At 43.7% G+C, this 23,123-nt stretch overlaps 1 protein-coding gene across 4 annotated transcripts; it reads right to left on the reverse strand.

The window, feature by feature from the left end:
• Positions 1 to 8,744: 8,744 nt before the first annotated feature.
• Positions 8,745 to 14,647, reverse strand: LOC100015886 (glutathione S-transferase theta-4-like). Of its 4 annotated transcripts, XR_008917143.1 has the most exons (6): positions 14,362 to 14,647; positions 13,105 to 13,192; positions 12,582 to 12,732; positions 11,867 to 12,043; positions 9,306 to 9,496; positions 8,970 to 9,102 (listed from the first exon to the last, which is right to left on the reverse strand). XR_008917143.1 is itself a non-coding variant. In XM_056820529.1 (5 exons), the coding sequence occupies exons 1-5, from the start codon at positions 14,471 to 14,473 to the stop codon at positions 8,902 to 8,904; spliced, it is 729 nt and encodes a 242-aa protein (XP_056676507.1). In that variant the 5' UTR covers positions 14,474 to 14,645; the 3' UTR covers positions 8,745 to 8,901. The 4 variants fall into 4 exon arrangements, 3 of the variants coding, with proteins under 3 accessions (XP_056676507.1, XP_056676509.1, XP_056676508.1); XM_056820529.1 differs by lacking the exon at positions 9,306 to 9,496 and having other exon boundaries at positions 8,745 to 9,102; positions 14,362 to 14,645; XM_056820531.1 differs by lacking the exons at positions 9,306 to 9,496; positions 14,362 to 14,647 and adding an exon at positions 13,942 to 14,348 and having other exon boundaries at positions 8,745 to 9,102.
• Between the last annotated feature and the right edge of the window lie 8,476 nt (positions 14,648 to 23,123).

The following is a 23,123-nucleotide window of genomic DNA, read 5'->3' on the forward strand; positions in this document are numbered from 1 at the left end:
CCTGGCACACAGTAATCAGTTTGTAAACATTATTTATTTTCTTTCTTTTCCCCTTAAAAACTTACCCTCCAACTTGGAATCAGTGCTGTGTATTGGTTCCAAGGTAGAAGGGTGGTAAGGGCTAGGCAATGGGGGTCAAGTGACTTTTGCAGGGTCATAAAGTTTGAGTGTCTGAGGCTCTCTTATCTTTCTTTATAAAATGATTGTGACTTTTATCTTGGGAAGAGGATGGAGAGAATAGCCAAGGGACTTCCTTTGTTATCCTGAGTGAACTCAATTCAAATGACTTTAGCTACATGCTGAGTGCCGATCATTGATCATTGTGTTATTGTGCCTCTGTTTGCCTCAGTTTACTCAACTGTAAAATGGCAGTAAGAAAAGCACCTTCTTCCCAGAATTGTTGTGAGTATAAAAACAGATAGTGTTTGGAAAGTCTGTAGCCAGAGCCTGGCACAGAGTAGGTGCTACATAAATTTTGTGGTTATGGTTCAGTCATGTCTGACTCTTTATGATCCCATTTGGGCTTCTCTAGGTAGAGATACTAGAGTGGTTGGCTATTTCCCTCTCTAGCTCATTTGACAGTCTGAGTAAACTGAGGCAAACAGGATACAGGCTCACATAGCTAGTGTCTGAAGCTGGATTTGAACTCACAACTTCCCGATTCCAGATCTGAGGCTCCATCCACTGCACCACCAGCCACCTTTCTGTTGTCTCTGTGTCTCTCCAGATGTCATAGGAAAACCATGTAATGTCTCTTCTCTCAAGGCTTTTTAATAGTCTCTAGATAAACACAAGCTATCACCACCACCACTGTCATCATAGTTGGGGGGAAGCCTTGAAGGTCCTGGCACAGATTCTTTCAGTTCAAATACCATGAATAATTATTTGTCTTGACTTTATTGTTGTTTGCATTATTAACCCAAGATTAAAGCTGTTAATATTTACTTCAGGGTGGTAGTAGTAGTAGTAGTAGTAGTAGTAGTATCTAGCATTTCTCTAGCCTTTAAGGTTTGCACTGTATGTTTGAAGGTTATTCCATCATTTGATCCCACAAGGATCCCAGGAGGTAGGTGCTACAATTATCACCATTTTGTAGATGAGGAAACTGAGATGCACAGAGGTTAAATGACATGACCAGGGTCACCCAACTAGTAACTGTCTGAGGTAGGATTCAAACTCGGGTCTTCCAGATTCCCAGGTCCAGTGCTCCATCCATTACCCAATCCTGCTTTGTCCCCCTGTTGAGGATTATGCTGACTCAGTGACCCATCTTGTTAAACAGCATTAGGGACATTTCAACCCATCTTCAGCCAGCCAACAAGTACTGAGCAGGTCATCTCCTATCTACCTATTGGCCTTCACTTACTGGTCATTGGGGAGGAGCTGAGACACAATGGCCCATTGCCTTTGTAAAAGTTAAAGGTTGCCAAATTGTAATAATTAAAAATTAAATTATGAGTCTGTTAGAAGCGTTAACAATTTTGTTTAATCAAAGTAGAGATAGTGTAAAGATAATTTTGGTGTTTTCACTTAAATCAAAATAATTGGTCACCAGGGATGATTCCCAAATAATGAAATACACAAGTCACTTGGGAATTATGGAGATTTTAATTAATATAGAGAGAAGGAATTAAGGGAGGGAGGAAGAGAGAGAGAGAGAAAGAGAAAGAGAAAGAGAGAGAGAGAGAGAGAGAGAGAGAGAGAGAGAGAGAGAGAGAGAGAGAGAGAGAGAGAGAGAGAGAGAGAGAGAGAGAGAGAGAGAATTAATTTAAACTGCTCTGGCTCTGGCTGAGCCAGGCAGTAGTTAAAGGCCTTGGCCAAAGTGGCCTTCCTGAGTCTAAACGAAAGGGAGTCAGTCTTATCACTTACCATGAGACCATCTCCAAGCTGGGTTCAATCTCCTGAACTGAGTTCAGACAATCTTGAACTGACTTTTAGCCTCCTTTTAAAAAGAATTTTCTCTTATGTCACCTCCCCTAAATTTTTACATCTACCAATCACAGTAGACACTTTTTCCAGGACTGCCTATTTTTTAGTTCTCACCACTCTTTAGTTCTTACCTTCTCTGGTTAGATTATATCTTCTGAGGTACTTCACACTTCTTTGTTAAGGTCACCTTTTGTGAGTTACTTGACTTTTTTGTCATTAATTTAACCTTTATAGCTGTTTAACACCCTTTTGTATTAGATCTAAAAATAGACTTAGCTTAAGTTCTAGCTTCACTATAAGGTATGAGTTAAGTACCTTCATTGTTCAATAAGGAGTTTTACAACTTTATCTTCCCCTAAAGTATGTCTAAGTATGGTTGGAGTAATGTAAAGTTCCCAATACATTCCTGATTCTTGTTAGACCAAGTATCTCCATTGTTACATTAAGGAAAAAGGTAAATAAAATCTTCTAAAGTACAGTCTGAGTAGTTTTTAAGATTCACAATAGTAAAGAGAGGGAAATGTAGGGAAGAGAGAGGGAGGAGTTTAGCTAAATATCTTAATTGTGTTCTGATGGAATGAGGCTCATCACCAACAAAGGCTCCGTCAGGTCCAATCTCCAGCCAGAAGTCCATGAGAGTTGCCAGTGCAGTAGTGTCTCCAGCAAGAGGTCATCTATGCAAGAATGTGTTCAGCCCCCTGAAAACACCTTTATGAGTCATTTTCTCCACCCACCAGCTCTCATATCTCAGGAACCATCATAGTTGCTCAATTTACCTGGCACTGCCCAGGGTGGGGAAGTGCTTGTGGGATCAATTTACCCAGCTCTGAGAGTTGCAATCAATGGTAAAGGATCTTGAAGTTCCTGGCTGATTACACCAAAGGTCGCTGATTGGTTACATAAAAGGAAACAAAGGGAGGGTAATTCCTTTTTCACACCTTCTACCATCTTGAACCTGTACAAATTGCCTTTATCCCCTTAGAAAGTGATAGGAGCTGGTGCCATCTTGAGGCCTTACTCATTGGCCCATCAGCATATGGATTGTAGTGAGGTATTGAAATATATTTTTTCTATATTTATTATTTATATGTAGTATAATATATTCTATATAAATAAGAGAAATATTTAAATCAACTCTTCTCATTCTCTTCTCCCTGGGTCTTGCCTTGTTAATTGGAGTGAAAACCCAAATGAAGAATTCTCCTTTGACCACTTGGAGATTAAGGAAACACATACATCCACATCTACATCTATATATGCAATCACACACATGCACATGCATACATACGTGACATTTTCTCGACCCTGGTCAGGTCTTCTATGAGCCTGGGATTGAGCTGTCCTCAAGGACTGCTGCTCCCTCCCAGGATCCTTTGCTTTTCTGACCTGATTTGGCACTCCTGCAGCTAACCATCCTGGGACTCACCCAATGGGACCTGCTCCTCAGTTGGGCATTTGCTGATTCCATGTATTTACCTTTACTTTTCATTTTCCTAGCCCTAGAGCAGACCTGATCCCATGTATCTCTGGGTCCTGACCTCCCCTGCACCTCCAAACTCCTTTGTCCAGGTTCTGCTCTGGCTGACTGGCTGGAGTCTGGGTCCAAATTCTGCCTGGATTCCAACAAGGAGCCCTTCTCAGACCCAGAAAAGAAAGAGAGGGGGAAAGTCTCTGCTCACCCCATTACCACCTTGCCAGCCAATCTGTTCAGGCCAGTCATTGTCATTGTCGTCATTGAGTTCATGTTGAGTTTTCAAGTTGTTCTCTCCCTCTGCTCTGTGGTTTTCAGTTACCAAAGGTCTCTCTGCTGGGATGGCTATTGGACCATTTAGTGTCTTGGCATTAGGCTGTCTCTGCTCCTAAGGCCCCAGTAAATCATCTAGTCTGCTCCTCAATTCTAGTCTGCCTCAATGTTATACATATACCCACATATATGCATACAAAGACATATATACAAACAGATATTTAATAAATAATGTAGTATATCCATATTTAAATACACATTTGTTCAGTGATCCTGAACAACTTGGAGGGATCTTTGAGAAAGAACACTATCCATATTCAAAGGAAAAACTGTGGGAGTAGAAACACAGAAGAAAAACAACTGCTTGATTACATGGGTCAAGGGGATATGGTTGGGGATGTAGACTCTAAATGAACATCCTAGTGCAAACAACAACATGGAAATAGGTTCTGATCAAGGACACATGTAATACCCAGTAGAATTGGGTGTCAGCTATGGGAAGGGTTGGGGGAGGGAAGGGAGGGAAAGAATATGATTCTTGTAACCAAGGAATAATGTTCTAAATTGACTAAATAAATAACTTACAATAAAAAAAAATTTTAAAAAGAGAGAAAACTTCCCCCCAAATAAATAAATAAATAAATGCATATTTGTTATGTGTTTTATAAATATATAATTTAGAGAGAGCAGGAAAGAGGGGGAGAGAGACAGACAAAGAGAGAGAGAGAAGAAGAGAGAGATGTAAGATTTAAAATTGGTTTGACTAAATATGAGAGTTGTAAAAGTAAGATTGTGGTTGCCATTTATAAAATAATAACCCTTAAGTCAGAAAAATGGCTAGCAGATTTTATTTACAACAAGGTAGAGATATTAAAGTGGGAAATAAAGGAATGAGGTAGAGAATTGTCTGGCCTACCAGCCTAAGTGCTGATCCTGTGAAGTTCGGCTCAGCCCCCCAGCAAGGGCTCCCTCATCTCCATGTGGAAGTCCTAGTGGTATCTTCAGCCAGAAATCCACTAAAGCAAGCCTCTACCTTCAGCCCAAGTCACTCACCCAGCAAGCTTCTCCAGTGCAGAATGCTCCAGCCTCCAAGAGTCTCCCTTTAGCTGGGCTCACCAACGTAGAAGGAATGAACCAGTCTTTGGCCTTGGCCTTTTACCCCTCTTTTTCCATGTCACTTCCTGTCTCTCCCCTTCTTCACAGGAACCAATTACAGTCTCCCAATCTTCCTAGCACTGTTAAGTGCTAAGTAGGAGTACTTTAAGTTCTTGATTTGATTAAATGAAAGGTTGCTGATTGATTAGAAACTATATTTATATTTGTATATTATAAACTATATTTATATGTAATGTAAAAATAAATAAAAATATAAACTATATGAAAATAAACTAAGAGTTCAATTCTCTCTTCAGAGAGAGAGAGAGAGAGAAGGGGGGAGGAGAAGAGAGGGAGAGAGAAACAGAGAGAGATAGGGAGGGTGAGAGAGAAAGAAAGAGAGAGAAGGAGAGAGAGGGAGAGAGAGAAGGAAAGAGTGAGAGGGAAGGAGAGAGAGAGAGGAGAGAGAGAGAAAGGGAAAGAGAGAAGAGGGAAGGAGAAGAGAAGAAGAGAGAAACAGAGAGAGGGAGAGAGAAAGATTAGGAAAAGATGTTAGAATAGGGCTGGGGCTCTAAACTAGGTTGCCTAACTGATAGCCATATGGAAATGTGTTCATTAATGGGGAAATATACCCACAAACCCTAGAATACCCAAGAGTTCAGAATTATAAGATGAAATGTGAGAGTGTGGCCAACTCAGATTCTTTCAACCTGGCTGCATATTTTGTGTCCCTGAGGAAAATGTAAAGTCCTCAGAGGCGGGGATTATTTCTTTCTTCCTATGCTCAGTGCCTTAAATAGTGCCTGACTCCTGGTAGATTCTTTTTAAAAAACCGTTACCTTCCATCTTGGAATCAATACTAAGTATTGGTTCTAAGGCAGAGGAGCAGTAAGGGCTAGGCAACTGGGATTAAGTGATTTGCCCAGGGTCATACAGATTTGAATCCAGGACCTCCCATCTCTAGGCCTGGCTCTCAATCCAATAAACCCCCTAACAAGTTCTTGTTGAATTGAGTATGCCTGGAGGCTTCCCCTCTCTTTCTCAGTCTATACCAAACTCCCCTGCAGATTGGCCTCATCCCAGGAAGGAGGCTGAGGAACAATGATAGCCCTGGTGGGGTAGCAATGGAGTCAGGCTCTCTTTACTAAACAGGCAAGTGCCTTTCAGAGCAAATTTCTGTGCTCCAGCCCTGAATTGCATCCCCCAGGGAGATGCTGAGGGTGTCTCCAAGTCAGAAACTCAGAGATAGGTCTAATGTGCTACTTCCACTGGTTGGTGATAGTGTTCCAGGAGAGTGAGGACAACATGTCCTTGGCTGGTTGAGCATCTGCAATTTGAATGTTCCAAGTTATCTGAATGGGGGTAGCTGGGCCTCTTGGCCCCATTTCTGATGCTGGTGGTGGCTGGTTCTAATCAGGCTTGCAAGTGAACCAGAGACTGACTGCCTTGGCTCAGTGGATAATCTGGCCTCATGACCTTCTCCCTTCATGTCCACTAGATGTCGTACCAAGGGAAGACTTGCCAAAAAGAATGATAGCTAGCACGTGTACATGATCTTGATATAACCCCAGATCCAGGAATGGCTTGATGGGGAATAAATGTTCTGGGATTCTCCTCCATTGCATTGTGAGTTCCTTGACAGTCCCTTGAGAGCAGGGACTGTCTTTAGCCTCTTTTTGTGCTCCCAATGTGTGGCCAGTGCCTGGCACATAGTAGGCACCTAAATGTTTAGTGACTGACAGACTGTACTCTTTTCCCATTGTGCATCCTGAATCACAATGTTGGAACCTCCTGTTCTTGACAAAGAGGTGAGAACTCTCCATAGACCTGATGAAGGGCAGAATATCTCTTGGGGTAGCCTGGTGGCTGCTTGGAGAAACCACCCAAGAAGGCAGCTCTGGGCAATCAAATAACACCCCAACTGAATTGGAATTCTGCTTGATAAGTAGGAACTTCTAGATCAGTGTGGTCAGCAAAAAGTGTCTGTAGCAAAGAACACCATGTTCTAGATTTTGCAACAATAGCCATCTCTCTCTGTATATAGAAAACAATCCCTTCCCTTGGATGGTAGTTGGGCTAATGGCTCACAGGACTTTAAAATGGCTGGTTCCTAAGGCTACCCTGGGTAAGAATTCTTTGAGAGGTGTGAGAAGAGGAGAGAGTAGATGTACATCTGAAGGACCTTGATCATTCCCCAAGTAAGTAGGGCCCCATCCCAGTGAAAAGAGCATACAAGAGCCCTTTGGTGACTTCTTATCTCATGGGCACATTGTTATTGGGCAATTTCCACCCAACTCCCTTCCAAGTCCATTCATTTGAATACAAAAAAAGTGTTTATTGAGTGCCTTCTCTGGGCAAGACCCTTTGATGGGTTCTGTTGCTATTGCTACCACTACTACTGACTTGTTAGCTGGCATTTCAATAGCACTTTAAGATTTGCAAAGCCTTTACAAACAATTATCTTTACAAATATTATCTCATCTGATCATCACAACAACCTTTAGAAGTTTTAGTCTTACCTCCATATTATAGGTGAGAAAACTAAGGCAAAGTTAAGAGATTCTCTAAGGGTCAAACAGCTAGTGAGTGTTTGAGGCAGGATTTGAACTCTGGTCTTCCTGACTACTTCACTATGCCACTTGGTTACCAAAGATATCCATCAAACAGTTTCTGCCCTGGAGGAGCCCATGCCCCTTCAAGTGGGTAAGATTGGAACAAACAGGAAATAAGAAAAGACAGGTTAAGTGGAGAGGGATTGCAACACAGGGAGAGGGAATCAGGACAGACTTCAAAGGAAAGAAGTCACCTGAGTGGAGCTTGTCAGGAAGTGATGAAGAGGGATTCCAAGTCATCCAAAGAAGGAGGGCACATACCTGGGCAGGTTACGGAGAGCCAGCAAGGAAGGGGCAGCTGCTTGAGTGAAGGGAGAACCTAGGCATCCAATATGGCTGGAGCAGAGAGTTCATGAAGGGACATGGTGTGTAATAAGACTGGAAGGACAGGTTGTTGAGGGTCTTTAGTGCCAGGTGAAAAGTGTATGTTTTGTCTGCTTGAGGCCATGTGGGCCCATTGAAGTGGGACAGGATAGGAAGAAAGTGAGATGGTCATTGAAGATTATTCTAGCAGCACTGTAGAGGGTAAAATGGCAAAAGGATGATCTGAAAACGATAGCAGTTGTCGAGGGGAGAGCTGATGAGTATGAACTAGGAGGATGACTGTACGAGTTGGAGAAAGAAAGAGATGCATGTGAGATGTCATGAAGACAGACTTAATAAGACTTGAAAATGAATGTATGGGGTGAAAGAGGAGTCAAGGTTGGTTCCAGTGACAATGGAAGGACCAATAGATACATGGAAGTTTGCTCGATGGAGGATAGAATTAGAGGGGAAGATGGTGACTTCTCTTTTGGCAATTCTGAGTTTTGTGATATCTACCAAACTTCCAGGTAGAGAAGTCTGAGATTTAGTAGATGGTGGGGCACCACTTTAACTCAGGAGAGATAATTGGATGGATATAGGATTTGGGAGTCCCCTGCCTAAGCATGGTCATTAAACACACTGGAACCAATCGAATCACCAGTCTAGTTTCACCAGAGCAACAAGTACCAGGGACAGTGGGAGTGTTTATAAGAGTTCACCGTGCTCTGGGAACTTCATCCTCCTTTTGGAAATAGCAGGGCTGGGAAAGAGGTTCACTTGGCTGCTGGAGAGTCCAGGGTAGGTATACTCTGCTTAATTCCTGCCCACAGGCTCCATTATTTTCTTGTTGCTACTCAGTTTAAACCAAACTTCTCACCAGAGGGATGTGACTTGTCCCTTTGAGGGAAGGAACCAATTATTTTCTTAGGGAAGGGCGGCTACTCCCTCCACTTTGTGCATCTTTTCTATTACTACTAAATGACGCCCACCCCAGTTCAGTCATTAGATGAGACTCCTATGGGATCGTCCGTGGAGAAGCCTGCCAGCCAAGTCCCAGATTCTTCATTGGGTTGTAGTCCAGACAACAACTCTTTATTCAGAGATGGGTGGAACTACCATAATCTTTAGGGTCTGGAGAATGCCCCTAAGCCCTCTGGCCAACCAAGGTCTTCTCACACCCAGCATACCTGCTCATGTTAGAAGGACTTTCTCCATTCATTTGGCCATGTTCTTTACCATGGCAACGATCTTCTCTTTCACAGAGGGATCTAAAAAGGATGTATCCCATTTCTTAATGTTTAGCAGTCTTGCATGGGCCTCCTCGAAGAGTCTGGCACCCACAGAGTCCTCTACCCTCTGGCGCCATGCATTGAGCTTGGGTTTGCCCATGAAGATATTATAGCTGGCACCCACTGCCTGCAGACAGACAGAAGGACAAAGTATGTGGGTTAACTTATCTGCAAGCCCAATCTGTATCTCTAAACCAATCCCCTCCCTGCTTTTTAACCAGGTTCATTCCCACCCTTTACTCATAGCTTCCACCATACTCTGAGGTCCCTCTCCCATTCCTCCATTTATCCAAACCCTACCTATCTTCCCTTGCTAAGCTCAAGTCCCACCTCCTCCATGAAGTCAGCCTTGATCTTTTTCTGTTATATAATCTAACACATGTCTATGACAGAATCACAGGGAATCTCAGTTTCAGCTGCTTCTCCTCCATAAAGATCAAAGGTATTGCTACTGCATCTCTAGGCGAAAAGAGAATCTTGAGAGAATGGCAACCAAAGTGTTCCTCTGGGAAGATGTTTACCTGCCATGGCAGAAGAGAGACTGAATGAGGTAGAGAAAAAGAGGAGGGAGAGAACTTCTTTCCTGAGAAAAGTCTTTGAATTCATCTTGTGAAGAAATGCTATAAAGGGAGTTCTTGAGAGATTTTGGTTGCAGAGAGAACTGAGTTGGAGAACTCAGCTGTTGTAGTGATGGTTGGCAAGTGGAAGGGTAGCATATTGGGGTCTCTGCCGAAGAAGGTAGCAATTAGGGGAGAGAAGAAGACTCAGCCAGTCATTGACTGAATACCACAACAAGTCATTTGTGACTCTTGGAACAAAGTCCTGAGGTGTGGTGGGGATGTAGAGGAAGAGGGAAAATGCTTTTCAGTTCTCCTTGGGAAGAATGTGGTTCACCAGGGTGAGAAAGGAGTACAGCCCACAGGGGGCCTTACCCAGGAGTCCTGGGGCAAGCCAACAGCAAACCCCCTGACCCCATGATCTCATCACTAGGGGGTTCCCTCCCTCCATGCAGAGCACAACCTACCCACATGGCTGCCCATCCAATGGGACTTTAACTCAAGTCCTCCCATCATTTAGCCATAGGGGTCCCATCACTAGACTGAGGGTGACTTTCATTCCTTTCTCTTGACATTGAGAGTATACCAGAAGAGCACAGGGACAACCTATTGGTTTTTCCATCCTCTCACCATGTGACCACCCTATCTTCTTTCCTGCCATATATTTTTTTCCCTATTACACAGTTCTTTGATGACATTCTTTGCTGTGTTTCTTTGCCATATGTGTCAAATACTCACGCCTATTTTGTGCCTTTCCAGTACCTTCTGGATGATTTTGTTTTTATTGTTTTGTCCTGTTGGTTGTGCCTATGTCACTCTTCCTCTCCCCATTTGGAGTTTTTTTGGCAGAGATCCTGGAGTGGTTTTCCATCTTCATCTCCAGTTCATTTTTCCAGGTGAGGAAATTGAGGCAAATAGGTTAAATAGCTTGTCCATCTAATACATCTCTAGGCTGGATCTGAACTCATGAAAATGAATCTTCCTGATTCCAAATCCAGTGTTCCATCCACTGTGCCATCTGGCTGCCATCTTCTGGGTGATGCTCAGCTTCAATTCTTCAGAGCTATCGTGGTCCATAGCTCATAGTCTTGTGGCATCCCCGGAATTTGAAATGATATTCTGAATAAATAATACTTTTAATTGCCAATATGTAAACATGGTCGTGAATGGCAAACCAAGTTCTGCTAGGTTCATCTTTTCTGCTTGTGACATAATGTATTGAATGAAGTCTTTCCCATCTGATCTTTTTCTCCTAGATTTGTGTGTGTGTGTGTGTGTGTGTGTGTGTGTGTGTGTGTGTTTTAAAGGACTCTTGTTCCCACCCCACTGAATTTCAGCATCTCAGAGCTGCAACAGATGTTAGGAGCCTTTTACTTCTACTCAAGACACACTCTCTTCTATGACAGAATACTAATAACAGTAGCTACATTTATCTGGCAATGACTATATGCCAAGCACTGGGCTGAGCACTTTGCAACTATTACCTTATATGGGTGCTGTTGTTATGCCCATTTTACCTATGAGGGAACTGAGGCAAACAGAAGGTAAGTGACTTGCCTAGGCACACACAGCCAGTAAGTGTCTGAGGCTTGATTTATATTTGAGTCTTCCTGACTCCAGGCCCAGTGATCTATCCATTGCACCACCCAGTTACCACATCAATATTTACCTCATCAGTAAAGAGCGTGGGGTGTGGAGTCAGAATGCCTGGGGTTCCAATCTTGCCTCTGGTGCTTCTGACCTGTATGGCATCAGGTAAGCCCCTTAACCAGTCTGGAACTGAATTTCCTCCTCTGTACAACGAGGCAGTTGGATGCTGTGGTTTCTGAGGGGTTTCCAGCTTCAGATCTGGGCTCCTGTAGCAGAATCTTCTTCCTCTCAAAGCTCCAATTCCTGATGAGTTTTTTCTTTCCATAAAACCTTGGTTGGCGACTCTGCATTTGTTTCTAGCTCTAAGCTCTGCCTCCAACTTGTCCCTGTAACTTCAAGACATCTGGAAATTGGAGAGCTCTGAGGAGGGGAAGCTTCATAGTCATGTTTCTTCCAGTCCTGAGTGGCTTCTCCCCCCAGAAAAGCAGCCTCTAGTTTGTCCCTTCTCCCAAACATGTCCCCTGGCCACCCTGCTCCCTGAAGCCCTCATTGTGGATTCTCAATGATTGCTGGAGATCCCTGGAGTGCCAGCTAATGAGCAGAGCCTTGGAGATGCTTGGAGAAGCTCCCCTCTAAACTCAACAGGGCTCATATTGGCCTCTTTCTGGGACATTTCCATTTTCTGTGATTCCCATCCCGTCCTAGGGGCCACTTCTGGTTCCTCACCCAGCCCTCTATCATCACCTGCATCATTTCCATAGCAGCCAGGAGATCAGCCAAGGAGATGATATTCCCTGCTATAAATGGCTTATCCTTCAAGAAGTGGTCCGTGAACAACTGGACATTCACATTGACCTCTCCAAGTAGTTCATCCTGTTTTTCCTTTGGCATTTCTTGGCCCGTAATCAGTGGGATCAGCAACTGGTCAGGAGGAGGGTTGGAGGTCAGGAACAAGAGAAAAGGAGTCGCAAAGAGCAGAAAGGGGCTGGAGAAGGAAGCCTATGCTCCCTGACATTCCTGACCACCTAAGTCTGAAGGATCTCTTGATAAGTTATGAAACACCTCCCTCCCTCCCTCCCTTCCTCCCTCCCTCCCTCCCTTCCTCTCTCCCTCCCTCCCTCCCTCCCTCCTTCCCTCCCTCCCTTCCTCCCTCCCTCCCTCCCTCCCTCCCTCCCTTCCTTCCTTCCTTCCTTCCTTCCTTCCTTCCTTCCTTCCTTCCTTCCTTCCTTCCTTCCTTCCTTCCTTCCTTCCTTCCTTCCTTCCTTCCTTCCTTCCTTCCTTCCTTCCTTCCTTCCTTCCTTCCTTCCTTCCTTCCTTCCTTCCTTCCTTCCTTCCTTCCTTCCTTCCTCCCTCCCTTCCTTCCTTCCTTCCTGTTGAATGGCTACAAGGAGCATCCTGTGAAAGTCAGATTTCCAGGTTCCTGCCCTTTGAGGGGAGTAGGGAGATAAACCCCCCTTACCTTTGACCACAGAAACTTTTGCATTTTTAGATGTATGCTGTCATGCTGCCAGGCCATATATTCATCAATCAAGCCCCGCAGCTGTACGTCAGGAGGGTACCAATAGATGGAGGTCCTGTATTTGCGGGTTAGGTACAGCAGTATGGCCACACTGCAAAGGAAGGCCCAGGACAGGGGGAGAGAGTCTGGGTGTTATAGGTGGGGCAGAATAGAGGGACAGTGAGAATGCAGCTAGAGGAGGTGTCTGAGGCCAGATTTGAACCCAGATTTAAACTCTTCCCACTGAGCCACCTAGCTGCCTCCCCAGTTGATTTTCCAGTGCCTAAAGATGGTTTTCCAAGGTTTGACTAGGGTAGCAAGGGCTTCCTGGATGTCTGCTGAAGTCTGAGGGACCCTATTGCCTGCCCAGAAGTTGGGGTCCCTCAGAGCTGATGCCTCTAGGGCATTTCTGCAGGGGCTCTCCATGCCTTAGGCAGGTGTGGGACAGAGAGCATCTGGGGGGCTCAGGCAGCTGAACTATTACCTCTCAATCAGGGTGAAATCTCCTTCTTTGAGTACAGGCACTGTCTTCAGCATGTTGATGGCTTCAAATTCTTTACTGTGGTGGTCACCTGTGCCGGAGAGAAGGGCCCACACTGAGCACTGGGAGGGACTTGCCCTTCCCTGCACATGTCCCAGCTCTCCTTGAAGAATCCCAGAAACTCAGTTGTCAGGGACCTGAGGGACCATCTGCTCCAACCCCTTCCTGAATCCCACAGAGACAGACTTGACCTTAGGGCACACAGCAAGCTAGCAGCAGCTCTGCTTTTAGAACCTGGGCCTGAAAGGTTCTGAAGGGTCCACACTGTCTTCCAATTTATGCCCTTTGATACTAAATGTCACTGGACCCAGACCCTAAGCCAAGGGCACAGTCTCTGGGCACACAGGGGAATTTGGCAGCTGGGTTGCCCAGTGGAGACAGTGCCCAGTCAACTTCGGAAGAACTGAGTCCAAATATTGCCTCAGACACTTCCTTGCTCCATGACAATCCATATCAGACCACTTAACCCCTCTTTGCCTCAGTCTTTTCGTCTACCAAATGGGGATAATAATAATACCTGCTTCCAGGGTTGATGTATGGACCAATGGGCCGCCATATGTGTCATGTTTTACAAAGGTCAACATTAAGTGCCAGCTATTATTGGTGCCTCCTCAGCATGTGTTTCTGCAAGGGTTCATTTGGGGTCACACAGGATCACCAAACAGAGATCTGGGAGGTACTTTAAAGGCTCTCTAGTCTACCTCACCTCTTTTTACAAGAAGAGGAAACTGAGTGCAAGGGAAAGGATTTACCCAAGGTCGCCAAGGTAGTTTTTCCCACCTGGGGAACTGGAGGGAAACCTTTCCAAAATACACATGGCTCCTGAGGACCCGGAGGATAGAAAGGCAGAGAGTGCATCTGCCCAGAGAAGAAGCAGAACAAGAGGGGGAACAAGTGAGGAGATGGGAGGGATGATTTTTCCTCTGGGCAGCAGCCATGCAGGCAGTGACTCAGCAATCCCTGCTCCCTCCTGGTCCAGATGGTTCCTGTTTCTATCACTTGGCTCCACCCAGCTTCTGGCCTGGAAAGGGCTGTTCCTCTGATCTTCTCTGCAGGGCAACTGGTACTGTCCCCTCCCCTGAGGTTCCTGCCCCTCCTGGGGGCAGTCTTATTCAGACCAGGTTTTGGAGGACTCCAACCACCTGCAGATCATGTCATTCCCACACCCATGGCCCAGGGGAGGGGGGTCCCCCTCTTGACCTCGCAGCAGATCCACAGGGAAGTAGTCGAAACGGATATTGTTCATCTTGGCAAAGACATAAATGCTCCGACAGGGTGGGGAGATAAGGTCCAAGTACAGTTCCAGGCTCATGGTGACAAGAAGGGAATGGATAGAAAGTACCAAGACCTCGATCCACTTTGTGTGCCAGGGGGTGCCCACTGTCCGGGCAGGAACTAGTCTGGATTAGCAGGTGGCTGTGTGCCCAGGATCATTACAAGCTGTCCCTCTCACCTCTTCCATTCTAGAATCTCTCTGCTTTCTGTCATGGAGATAACCAGGAATGTTCATTCACTTGTCATAGTGTTCTGTCCCTGTGAGAGAAGAATCAGTCATAGAATCTGAGAGCTCTCAAGGATCTCAAAGGGCCTGTGCTCCAACCAATTAGATCCACATTTATGGGGCTCCTACTGTGTGCCAGGTAGATTTGAACCAGAATCCCTTCTCTGGACTCCTCATCTAGTGTCCTCCAAAGTGAGGGAGCTCCCCATGTCTCTAGGCAGTCCATTCCACACCAGAACAGCTCTTCTCGTTATTCTGATGTGGAGCTGAAATCTTCCTCTTTTCCTCTTCCCCTCATTGCTCCTGGCTCTGTCCTCTGTGGCCACACAGAAATATGAACCCTTGTTCCCAGGAGGGCTTCTCAATTCGAGAAGAAAGCTCCTTCCCTCCACCCCATCCCACCAAGTCCTCCAAGTTTCTTCAGCCAATCTTCCCGTGGTATGATTAATCGATTAACCATTGATCAAACAAGCCATTTTTAAAAACAAAGGCCACCAATTTTATTGAAATAAAGATGTCATTTCTTCCATCTCTGCCCTCCCTCCATTGTAGTATTACACGAATGAAACACAATTTGTTGAATCATCTCCCCACTGGATATTTAGAGTGCTTCCATATAAAAATGACTGATTTTCTCATGAGAAATATCTTTGAACCAAGAGCTATCTCCACTTTTGACAACCTTCCTAATGATGTGATTAATGGATCCAGTTATTATTTTCACTTGTGTCTTAGATAGGCAAAGGGAGTGTTTCTAGTCCCCGAGATCTATATGAAGTCCTTTTCTGGAATTATATATGTATGTGTGAGAGTGGAGTCTGAATCTGATACTTCACTATTTTATTTTCCTTCCTTCCTTCCTTCCTTCCTTCCTTCCTTCCTTCCTTCCTTCCTTCCTTCCTTCCTTCCTTCCTTCCTTCCTTCCTTCCTTCCTTCCTTCCTTCCTTCCTTCCTTCCTTCCTTCCTTCCTTCCTTCCTTCCTTCCTTCCTTCCTTCCTTCCTTCCTTCCTTCCTTCCTTCCTTCCTTCCTTCTCTCCCTCTCTCCCCCTCCTCTCCCTGTCCCCCTTTCTCTGTTTCCTTCTCTCTTCTCTTTGTCTCTTTGTCTACCTCTCATGCAAAATCAATTTGTTTTTATGTTCAATACAATAGCATACATTTTAAAGTAATGACTAAATGAAATAGAATATATTGGAACCACTTTTGTCTGTCATTTTTTTACTCCAGTTTTTGATATTTTTTTCCTCCCACTTCTTCCCATCACTTAAAAAATACAAACTTTGGGAACAAATATGCACAGACTCACAAAACAAATTCCCATGTTGTCCCTGTCTAAAAACGTGTGTCTCATTCTGCATCTTGAATCCATCTCCTGCCTCTGTTATTCTGGAGAATTCTGTGTCATTGTCCTCTGGAAGTGTAGTTGATTTTTTCATTTGAGCAGAGTTCCCAAGACTTTCAGAATTATTCAGCAACAAGCACTCTCTGCCAGGTGCTAGAGATGCTCAGTGCTGGGGAGCAAAAGACAAAAGCCCCAAACATTCCCTGCCCTCAAAGGCTTTCTATTTCTATTTCTTCTATTTCTATTCTATGTATCTACACTGATGTAGTATCCACTCAGAACTTCTTTCCCAACCAACCCTCTCTCAAATTGCCATTGGCAGGGTCAGTCTTCTCTCATCTGAGTCCTAGGGCTGAATTTGAGGATCAGTGGAGTTTCTAGGACCAGAGCTCATAAGCCCCGCCCACCCACCCACCCTCACCCCCGTTCATTAGTAGCCAGTTAATTAGCTTTTTAAAAGGCAGATTCACTGAACAAATAGAGCAGTGCTACTTGTTACAGGGACATTCTGCTTTTGGAAGATCCCTTCCCCAACTGGAAGTAAATTCTCTTCTTGTATATGGAAGGTCCCTTGCCAGAGACGGATTAAATTTAGAGAATACATGGCCCAAGGGTAACCCCCCAGGTTTCAATCTTGTAGAGTCCAGAAGCTGCCCTTCTTTCCTGTCTCTCTCAGCCACTAAGGTGAGACTACTACCAACGTGTCTGAGAAATCCTGATCTTCTGACCTTCTTTTGTAAGGAAGTGGAGGGAGGAAAGAGAAAGGCTCTCACCTTCTCCTAGTCCCTAAGGTCTGATTTCAAATGGATATATGTGGATATTCACATATGCTCTATATGCCCATATTTACTTCTACCCACAGAATAGGAGATAATCAACAGAGGACAGATACTAGCATTAAGGTGGTGGGATCAAGAATGGTAGCATGCTTTCCGAGCCTGGAAGCAAGTCAGGGAACCCATAGCTTACACAGAGAGGGAGAGAACTCTGGGCATGGGGAAAAGTGAAAATGGCTGGAATCAGGAGATGGAGTGAGGCCAATGTCACTAGATTGCTGAGTTCATGGGCAGGATGAGGGAGGTAAGATGTTAAGAAGACTGAAAGGATGAGGGGCAGGACATGGAGGTCTTTGGATGCCAAATGGGATTTTCTATTTGATCTTGGAAGCAGTAGGGCATCTCTGGAGTTTATTGAAAAGGAGGGCTGCCATGATTTGGGCTTTAGGGAGATTACTTTGATAGCTCAGCAGAAGATGGGATAAAGTGCAGGAAGACTAGAGGCAGAAAGACCCACCAAAAGTCCAGAGATGAGGTCATGAGGATCTTTACCAGGGTGGTGGCACTGTCAAAAGAGAGAAGAGGACATATATAAGGGGAAATAGACAGGACTTGGTAACAGACTTCATGAAGGGAAAGAGAAGGTGTGAGGAGTGGAGGATGACACTTGGGTTTCAAGGTTCAGTGAGTGACTGGGAGGATGTTAGTGCCCTTGACAGAAATGGGAAAGTTAGTAAGGAAGGGAAGATAATGAGTTCAATTCTGGTCATCTGGGACGTCCAGTTAGAAAAGTCCAAAACACATTTGGAGGTGCTAGACTGGGAGATCAGGAGAGAGGGGAGGACTAAATAAAGAGGTCTGAGAATCATCTGAATCCATGGGAGCTGGTAAGATTATCAAGCAAAATAGTAGAGAGGGAGAATAGATGAGGGACCCAAATAGAGTCAAGGGAGACACCCATAGCTAGTGGGGAGGACCTGAATGAGGCTCCTTCAAAGGAAACTGAGAAAGAGAGACCACTCACAGGCAGGACAAGAACCAAGGGAGAGTGGAATCCCAAGAGCTAGGAAGAGAGGGTGATGGATTGTGCCAAAGGCTACAGAAAGATCAAGAAATATAAGGATTAAGAAAGGGCCATTAGGTTTTTTTTCTAAATGAACTATTCATAAAACATACCATTCCATACCACCTCACTTGTCCATACAGTAAAGTTGTAAATACTGGAGAAACATTAACATCATAGTTATATTGTCAGAACAGAATAACTTAAATCATCATTAAGACTTAACCCTTTGTTACCTCAGTAGCCAGTTTTATAGTGATAACCAACAGCAACATACTTAATACAAAAGTTCAAGTACTACTAAGTATAAATTCTATGAAGCACATAAAAATTATTTTTCTTTAAACATTTTTACCAGGGTAGGGGTGGGGAGGAGGGAAGGATCTGCATTATCTCCCTCTTACCTTCTTGGTGTCTTGACTCATTGCAAAACGAGAAAAACAAAATCTATTTCAAACATATATAGAGGAAATTCCCAAATTGACCATGAAAAAAATGTTGCAATCTGTTCTCTGAGTCCATCCAATGTCTCCCTGGAGGTGGCATGTTTCATCATGTGTTTTCTGGAACTGTAGTCGATAATTGCATAAATTAGTGTTCCTAAGTTTTTCAAAGTTATCTTTACAATATTGTTACAGCATAAATTATTGTCCTGGATCTGCTATCTTCACTTTGCATCAGCTCATACAAGTCTTCCCAGGTTCCTCTGAAACCATTCCCTTCATCATTTCTTATAGCATAATAGCATTCCATCACAATCATGTTTCATAACGTGTTCAGCCATTCCCCAAATGATGGAAAGCCCTTCAGTTTCAAACTCTCAAAAGGAGTTACTATTAATATTTTTGTTCATTTGAGCACTTTTTTCTCCTTCTTTGGTCCCTTTAGAGGTAGAGATCTAGTATCACTGGATCAAAGTCATTGGGATCAGGGCTCTTAGTTTTTTTCCAGAATGACTGGACCTCTTCATGTCTCCACTGTGTATTAATGTACCTGTTTTCTGACAGTCCCTCCTGCATTTGTCATTTTCCTTTTGTACCAACTTTGCTAGTCTGATAGGTGTGAAGTGGTGCTTCAGGGTCTTAATTTGCACTTCTATTTATTAATAATTTGGAGCATTTTTTCAAATGGTTATTGGTAGCTTGCAGTTCTTCCTTGGAAAACTGCCTTTTCATATCTTTTGGCCATCTCTCAATTGGGCAATAAAGGTCATTCAATTTGGCAATCAAGAGATCATATGAAACCTTGAAGAGAACAATTTCATTTGGAGGATGAAGCCAGAAACCAGACTGTGGAGAAAAGTGTGAAAGGCTCTGAGATGAGAGATGGAACATAGGGTGGGAGCAAAAGTAAGTTGGTTTTTGTACCTGAAGAGCACCAAAGTGACATCACTGGTCGATGTCTTTCAACTCTCACATAAATCAGATTTAAGTTGTGCAAGGTTGATAGCTTTATTCTTTCAGGGTCATTGAAGCCCAGTCGCAAAACAAAAGTTGAGACAACTCATCATAGCCCAGGATGCAATGGATGATCCTGACTCCTTTGAAGTCTGACCAAGCTCTATGTCCTCCACAGCACCTGCCTCCACTGCCTTCATGACCATTGGAACAAATTGGTCTCATGCATCCATTCCTTGGTATGGAGAAGAGGAGGTGGGGAGAAGTCTTCACATGCTGGGGGTAAATACCTCTAGCTGCTGCACCTGCTATAACTTTTTAGAGCCACAGATGAGAGCTGGATGGTGGTAGACACCAAAGCGGAATGAGCAGCCCTGAACAGGTCTCATCAAATCCTCCCATGAGAAGGGCTAAGTCTTCCCTCAGTTGCCTCAGTTGACCAGTATGGATGAACTGTACATACCTCAAGGCTCTTCTCCATTCTGATTTCTCATCTGGATGCTCTCTTGCTTGTCATATCCTTAAACTGTGGTGCCTGGAACTGAATCTAGTATTTTTCCATGGTTACCTGATTTATGTTCTTTCCCTCCCCTCTCCTGGATCTGACAAGCAATTCCACTGAGTTATACTTGTATCATTGTTCAAAACCTATTTCCATATGACTTTAGTGATTCATAAGGAACTTGTAGTCCCCTCAGGCCCTGAGCTGTTTTTCAGATGAATTTCTCTTTGGCTACACCTCCTCAAAAGGATTTGTGAATTCAGTGAAAATTCAATAAGCTTTGATTAAGCAGCTACTATGGGCAAGGCATTGCGTCCCTTCCCTCAAGGAACTTTCATTCTATTAGAGAATTTGAGGAAGGGGTGTCAGAATCCATTGAGTCTGACCTGTTCAGTATTCCTTTTCACAATATCCACATCCCCAGTAAATCCTCAATCCACCATTCCCTTGAAGATCTCCAGTGAAGGGGAACTTATTGCCTCCTGAATCTTGGTTCAAATCCTGGCTCTAAAATCTGTCTGGTCTTGGGCAATAGCCTCAGTTTCCCATTGTGTAAAATCAGGACTTTGCTTTAAAAGATTTCTACAATATTATACCACTTTTGTGTAGCTCTCACTATTAGGAAATGTGCCCAACAATGAGTTGAACTCTGCCATCTGTATCTAGAGTGGTCCTTAAAAGCTGTCTAGTCCTAAGACCTCCTTTTAGAGCTCAGAGAAGTTAGATTTATTCCTTCATGTTGAATACCAGGCTAGAGACTCAGACTCCCTGGGGATTTAGAGAAGGAAAGTGAGAGAAGGAAGGGAAGAAGTAAAGACTCTGTGTAGAGAAAGTGATCAGTGTTGAAAGTAGAGAGCTGGAGCCAGGAGTCAAGATGATGGCATAGAGGCAGTGAAAGTTCATACCTCTGAAAACCCTTCCTTACCAATTACAAACTGAATGCTCCTAGGTGACTGAAAATCAAACCTAACAACAAGACAGAGCCAAGGAACCCTCCTGTTGGACTCAACTTAAAAGGTATGACCCCAAAGGCCAGAATTTGAGAACACTGGTCTAAGGGGAAGGAAGAAGGAAGGTCCCGGGACCCCTCCCCCACCTAGAGCACTAAGCCTCCAGTGGTAGCTAGAATCTCTGGGTGGACCAGGGTGCTAGTCTGGAGGGAGCATCTTACGGGCAAAGCTGTGCCAGGCTTAGAGCATCAAACAGGCTGTGGGAAAGTAGTTAGAGAAGCACAGAGTGCAGAGTGGGCAGCCTAGTTGCAGCATTGGAGACACCTCCTATTGCCCCCCCCAGGTTTTGGCCTCAGGGCACATCTAGTTCTGCAACTCAACTGGACTTAATCCCATCAGGGCTTCCAGAACCCAGGGAAGCTCAAACTCCAACACCCCTCCCCTACAGACCGCCCTGAGAGATTTGTTGACAAAACTGACAGAAAAGCCCAAACCCACCAAAAAAAATGAGATTAGCAAAAGCACAGGCAACTTCAGGGAGTAAAGAAAGGGTAAATATGAGCAAATAACAGAAAAAAAAGAAATTGCAATCAAAAGTTTCTATACAGGCAATGAACAGAGCAAATGGAATTGAGAAGGATGAAGGAACATCAAGCAAAAACACAGAAACTCTGGTGAATTGGATACCGGCTTTGGAAGAACTCAAAATACAAATCAAAACACAATTAAGAGAGGCTGAAGACAACTGGGAAAAGAACTTAAAAATTAAGATAAGTCATCTGGAAACAGAAAACAGTGTCTTGAAAGCCAAAATTAATCAGCTTGAAAATGAGGCAAAGGAGATGAAAGATGAGGTAAAGAAAATGAAAGATGAGGCAGAGAAGATGAAAGATGACCTCCAAAGAAAATCGGACCAGAAGGAGAAGGATGACCAAAAATCCAGGGAAGAAATCCAATCTTTAATATCCAGAATACAAGAACTAGAAGCAAGAGACTTCACAAGGCTTCAGGACACTATAAAACAAAACCAAAAGAATGAAAAAATTGAGGAAAATATGAAGCACCTCATTGACAGAAGATTTAGAAAATCATTCCAGGAGAGACAACTTAAGAATCATTGATCTACCAGAAGACCATGACAAATAAAAAGTCTGGACACCATACTACAGGAAATTATCCAAGAAAACTGTCCTGATATTCTAGAACAAGAGGGAAAAGTAGAGATTGAAAGAATCCACAAATCACCTCCTGTATTTAACCCCCAAATAACAACATCAGGAGTGTTATAGCCAAATTCAAGAACTATCAGACCAAGGAAAAAATATTACAAGCTGCTAAAAAGTCATTCAGATACCACAGTGAGGATAACACAGGATCTGGCTGCATCTACACCGAAGGACTGAAAGGCATGGAATATGATATTCTGGAAAGCAAGGGAACTAGGACTTCAACCAAGAATCAATTACCCAGCAAAACTGACCATATTCTTACAGGGGAAAGTATAGACATTTAACAAAATAGAATTACAAGCATTTGTAAAGAAAAGACCAGAACTGAACAGAAAACTTAATGCCCAAGCACAGAACTCAAGAGAATCATCAAAAGGTAATTAATAAAGAGGGAAAAAAGAAAACCAAAACAAAAAAAAAACCAAAACACAAAAAACTTTAAGAGTCCCAATAAGTTAAAATTATATGTATCCCTATATAAGAAAAGAGGTCATTGATAACTCTTAAAAATGTCATTGGGGGCAGTTGGGTGAGAGCCAGGCCTAGAGACAGGAGGTCCTAGGTTCAAATTTGGCCTCAGTTCCCAGCTGTGTGACCCTGGGCAAGTCATTTGACCCCCATTGCCTAGCCCTTAATATTCTTCTGCCTTGGAGCCAATACACAGTATTGACTCCAAGCTGGAAGATAAGGGTTTAAAAAACATTTTTAAAAAATGTTAGCACCTGGGCAGGTAGAGGAAACAGTGATAAACTGTATAGGATGAAATGCCAAGACAAATATGTATATATATATATGCATGTATGAATACATACATATATCTATATACAACTAGAGCTAAAAAAAGAGGTTAATACTAAAAGAAATGGGAAAAGAAACAAAAGGGGGTAAGTTTATATTTCACAAAGAAGCTCATGGCAGGAGGGGGGAGTACATCGATACACTGGAAGGGCAAAGAGGTTGGAGATAGGAAATACTCAACTCTTAAGCACATTGAAATTGACTCAAAGGGGGAAAAACAGTCAAATACATTGGGGCAGAGAATTGATTTGCACCCTATAGGAAAGCAGAAGGGTAACAAATGGACTGGTGGGGAGGGAAGCAGGAGGGGGTGGGGGGTAATATAAAAAGACTGTAAAGAAAATAAAGAGGGGAATAAGAAGGGAGGGGGTAGAAAGGGAAATAAAATAAGGGTGGGAATTAGGGGG

This window comes from Monodelphis domestica, chromosome 3 (assembly GCF_027887165.1).
Source record: "Monodelphis domestica isolate mMonDom1 chromosome 3, mMonDom1.pri, whole genome shotgun sequence".
In the NCBI taxonomy this organism is placed as follows: domain Eukaryota; kingdom Metazoa; phylum Chordata; class Mammalia; order Didelphimorphia; family Didelphidae; genus Monodelphis; species Monodelphis domestica.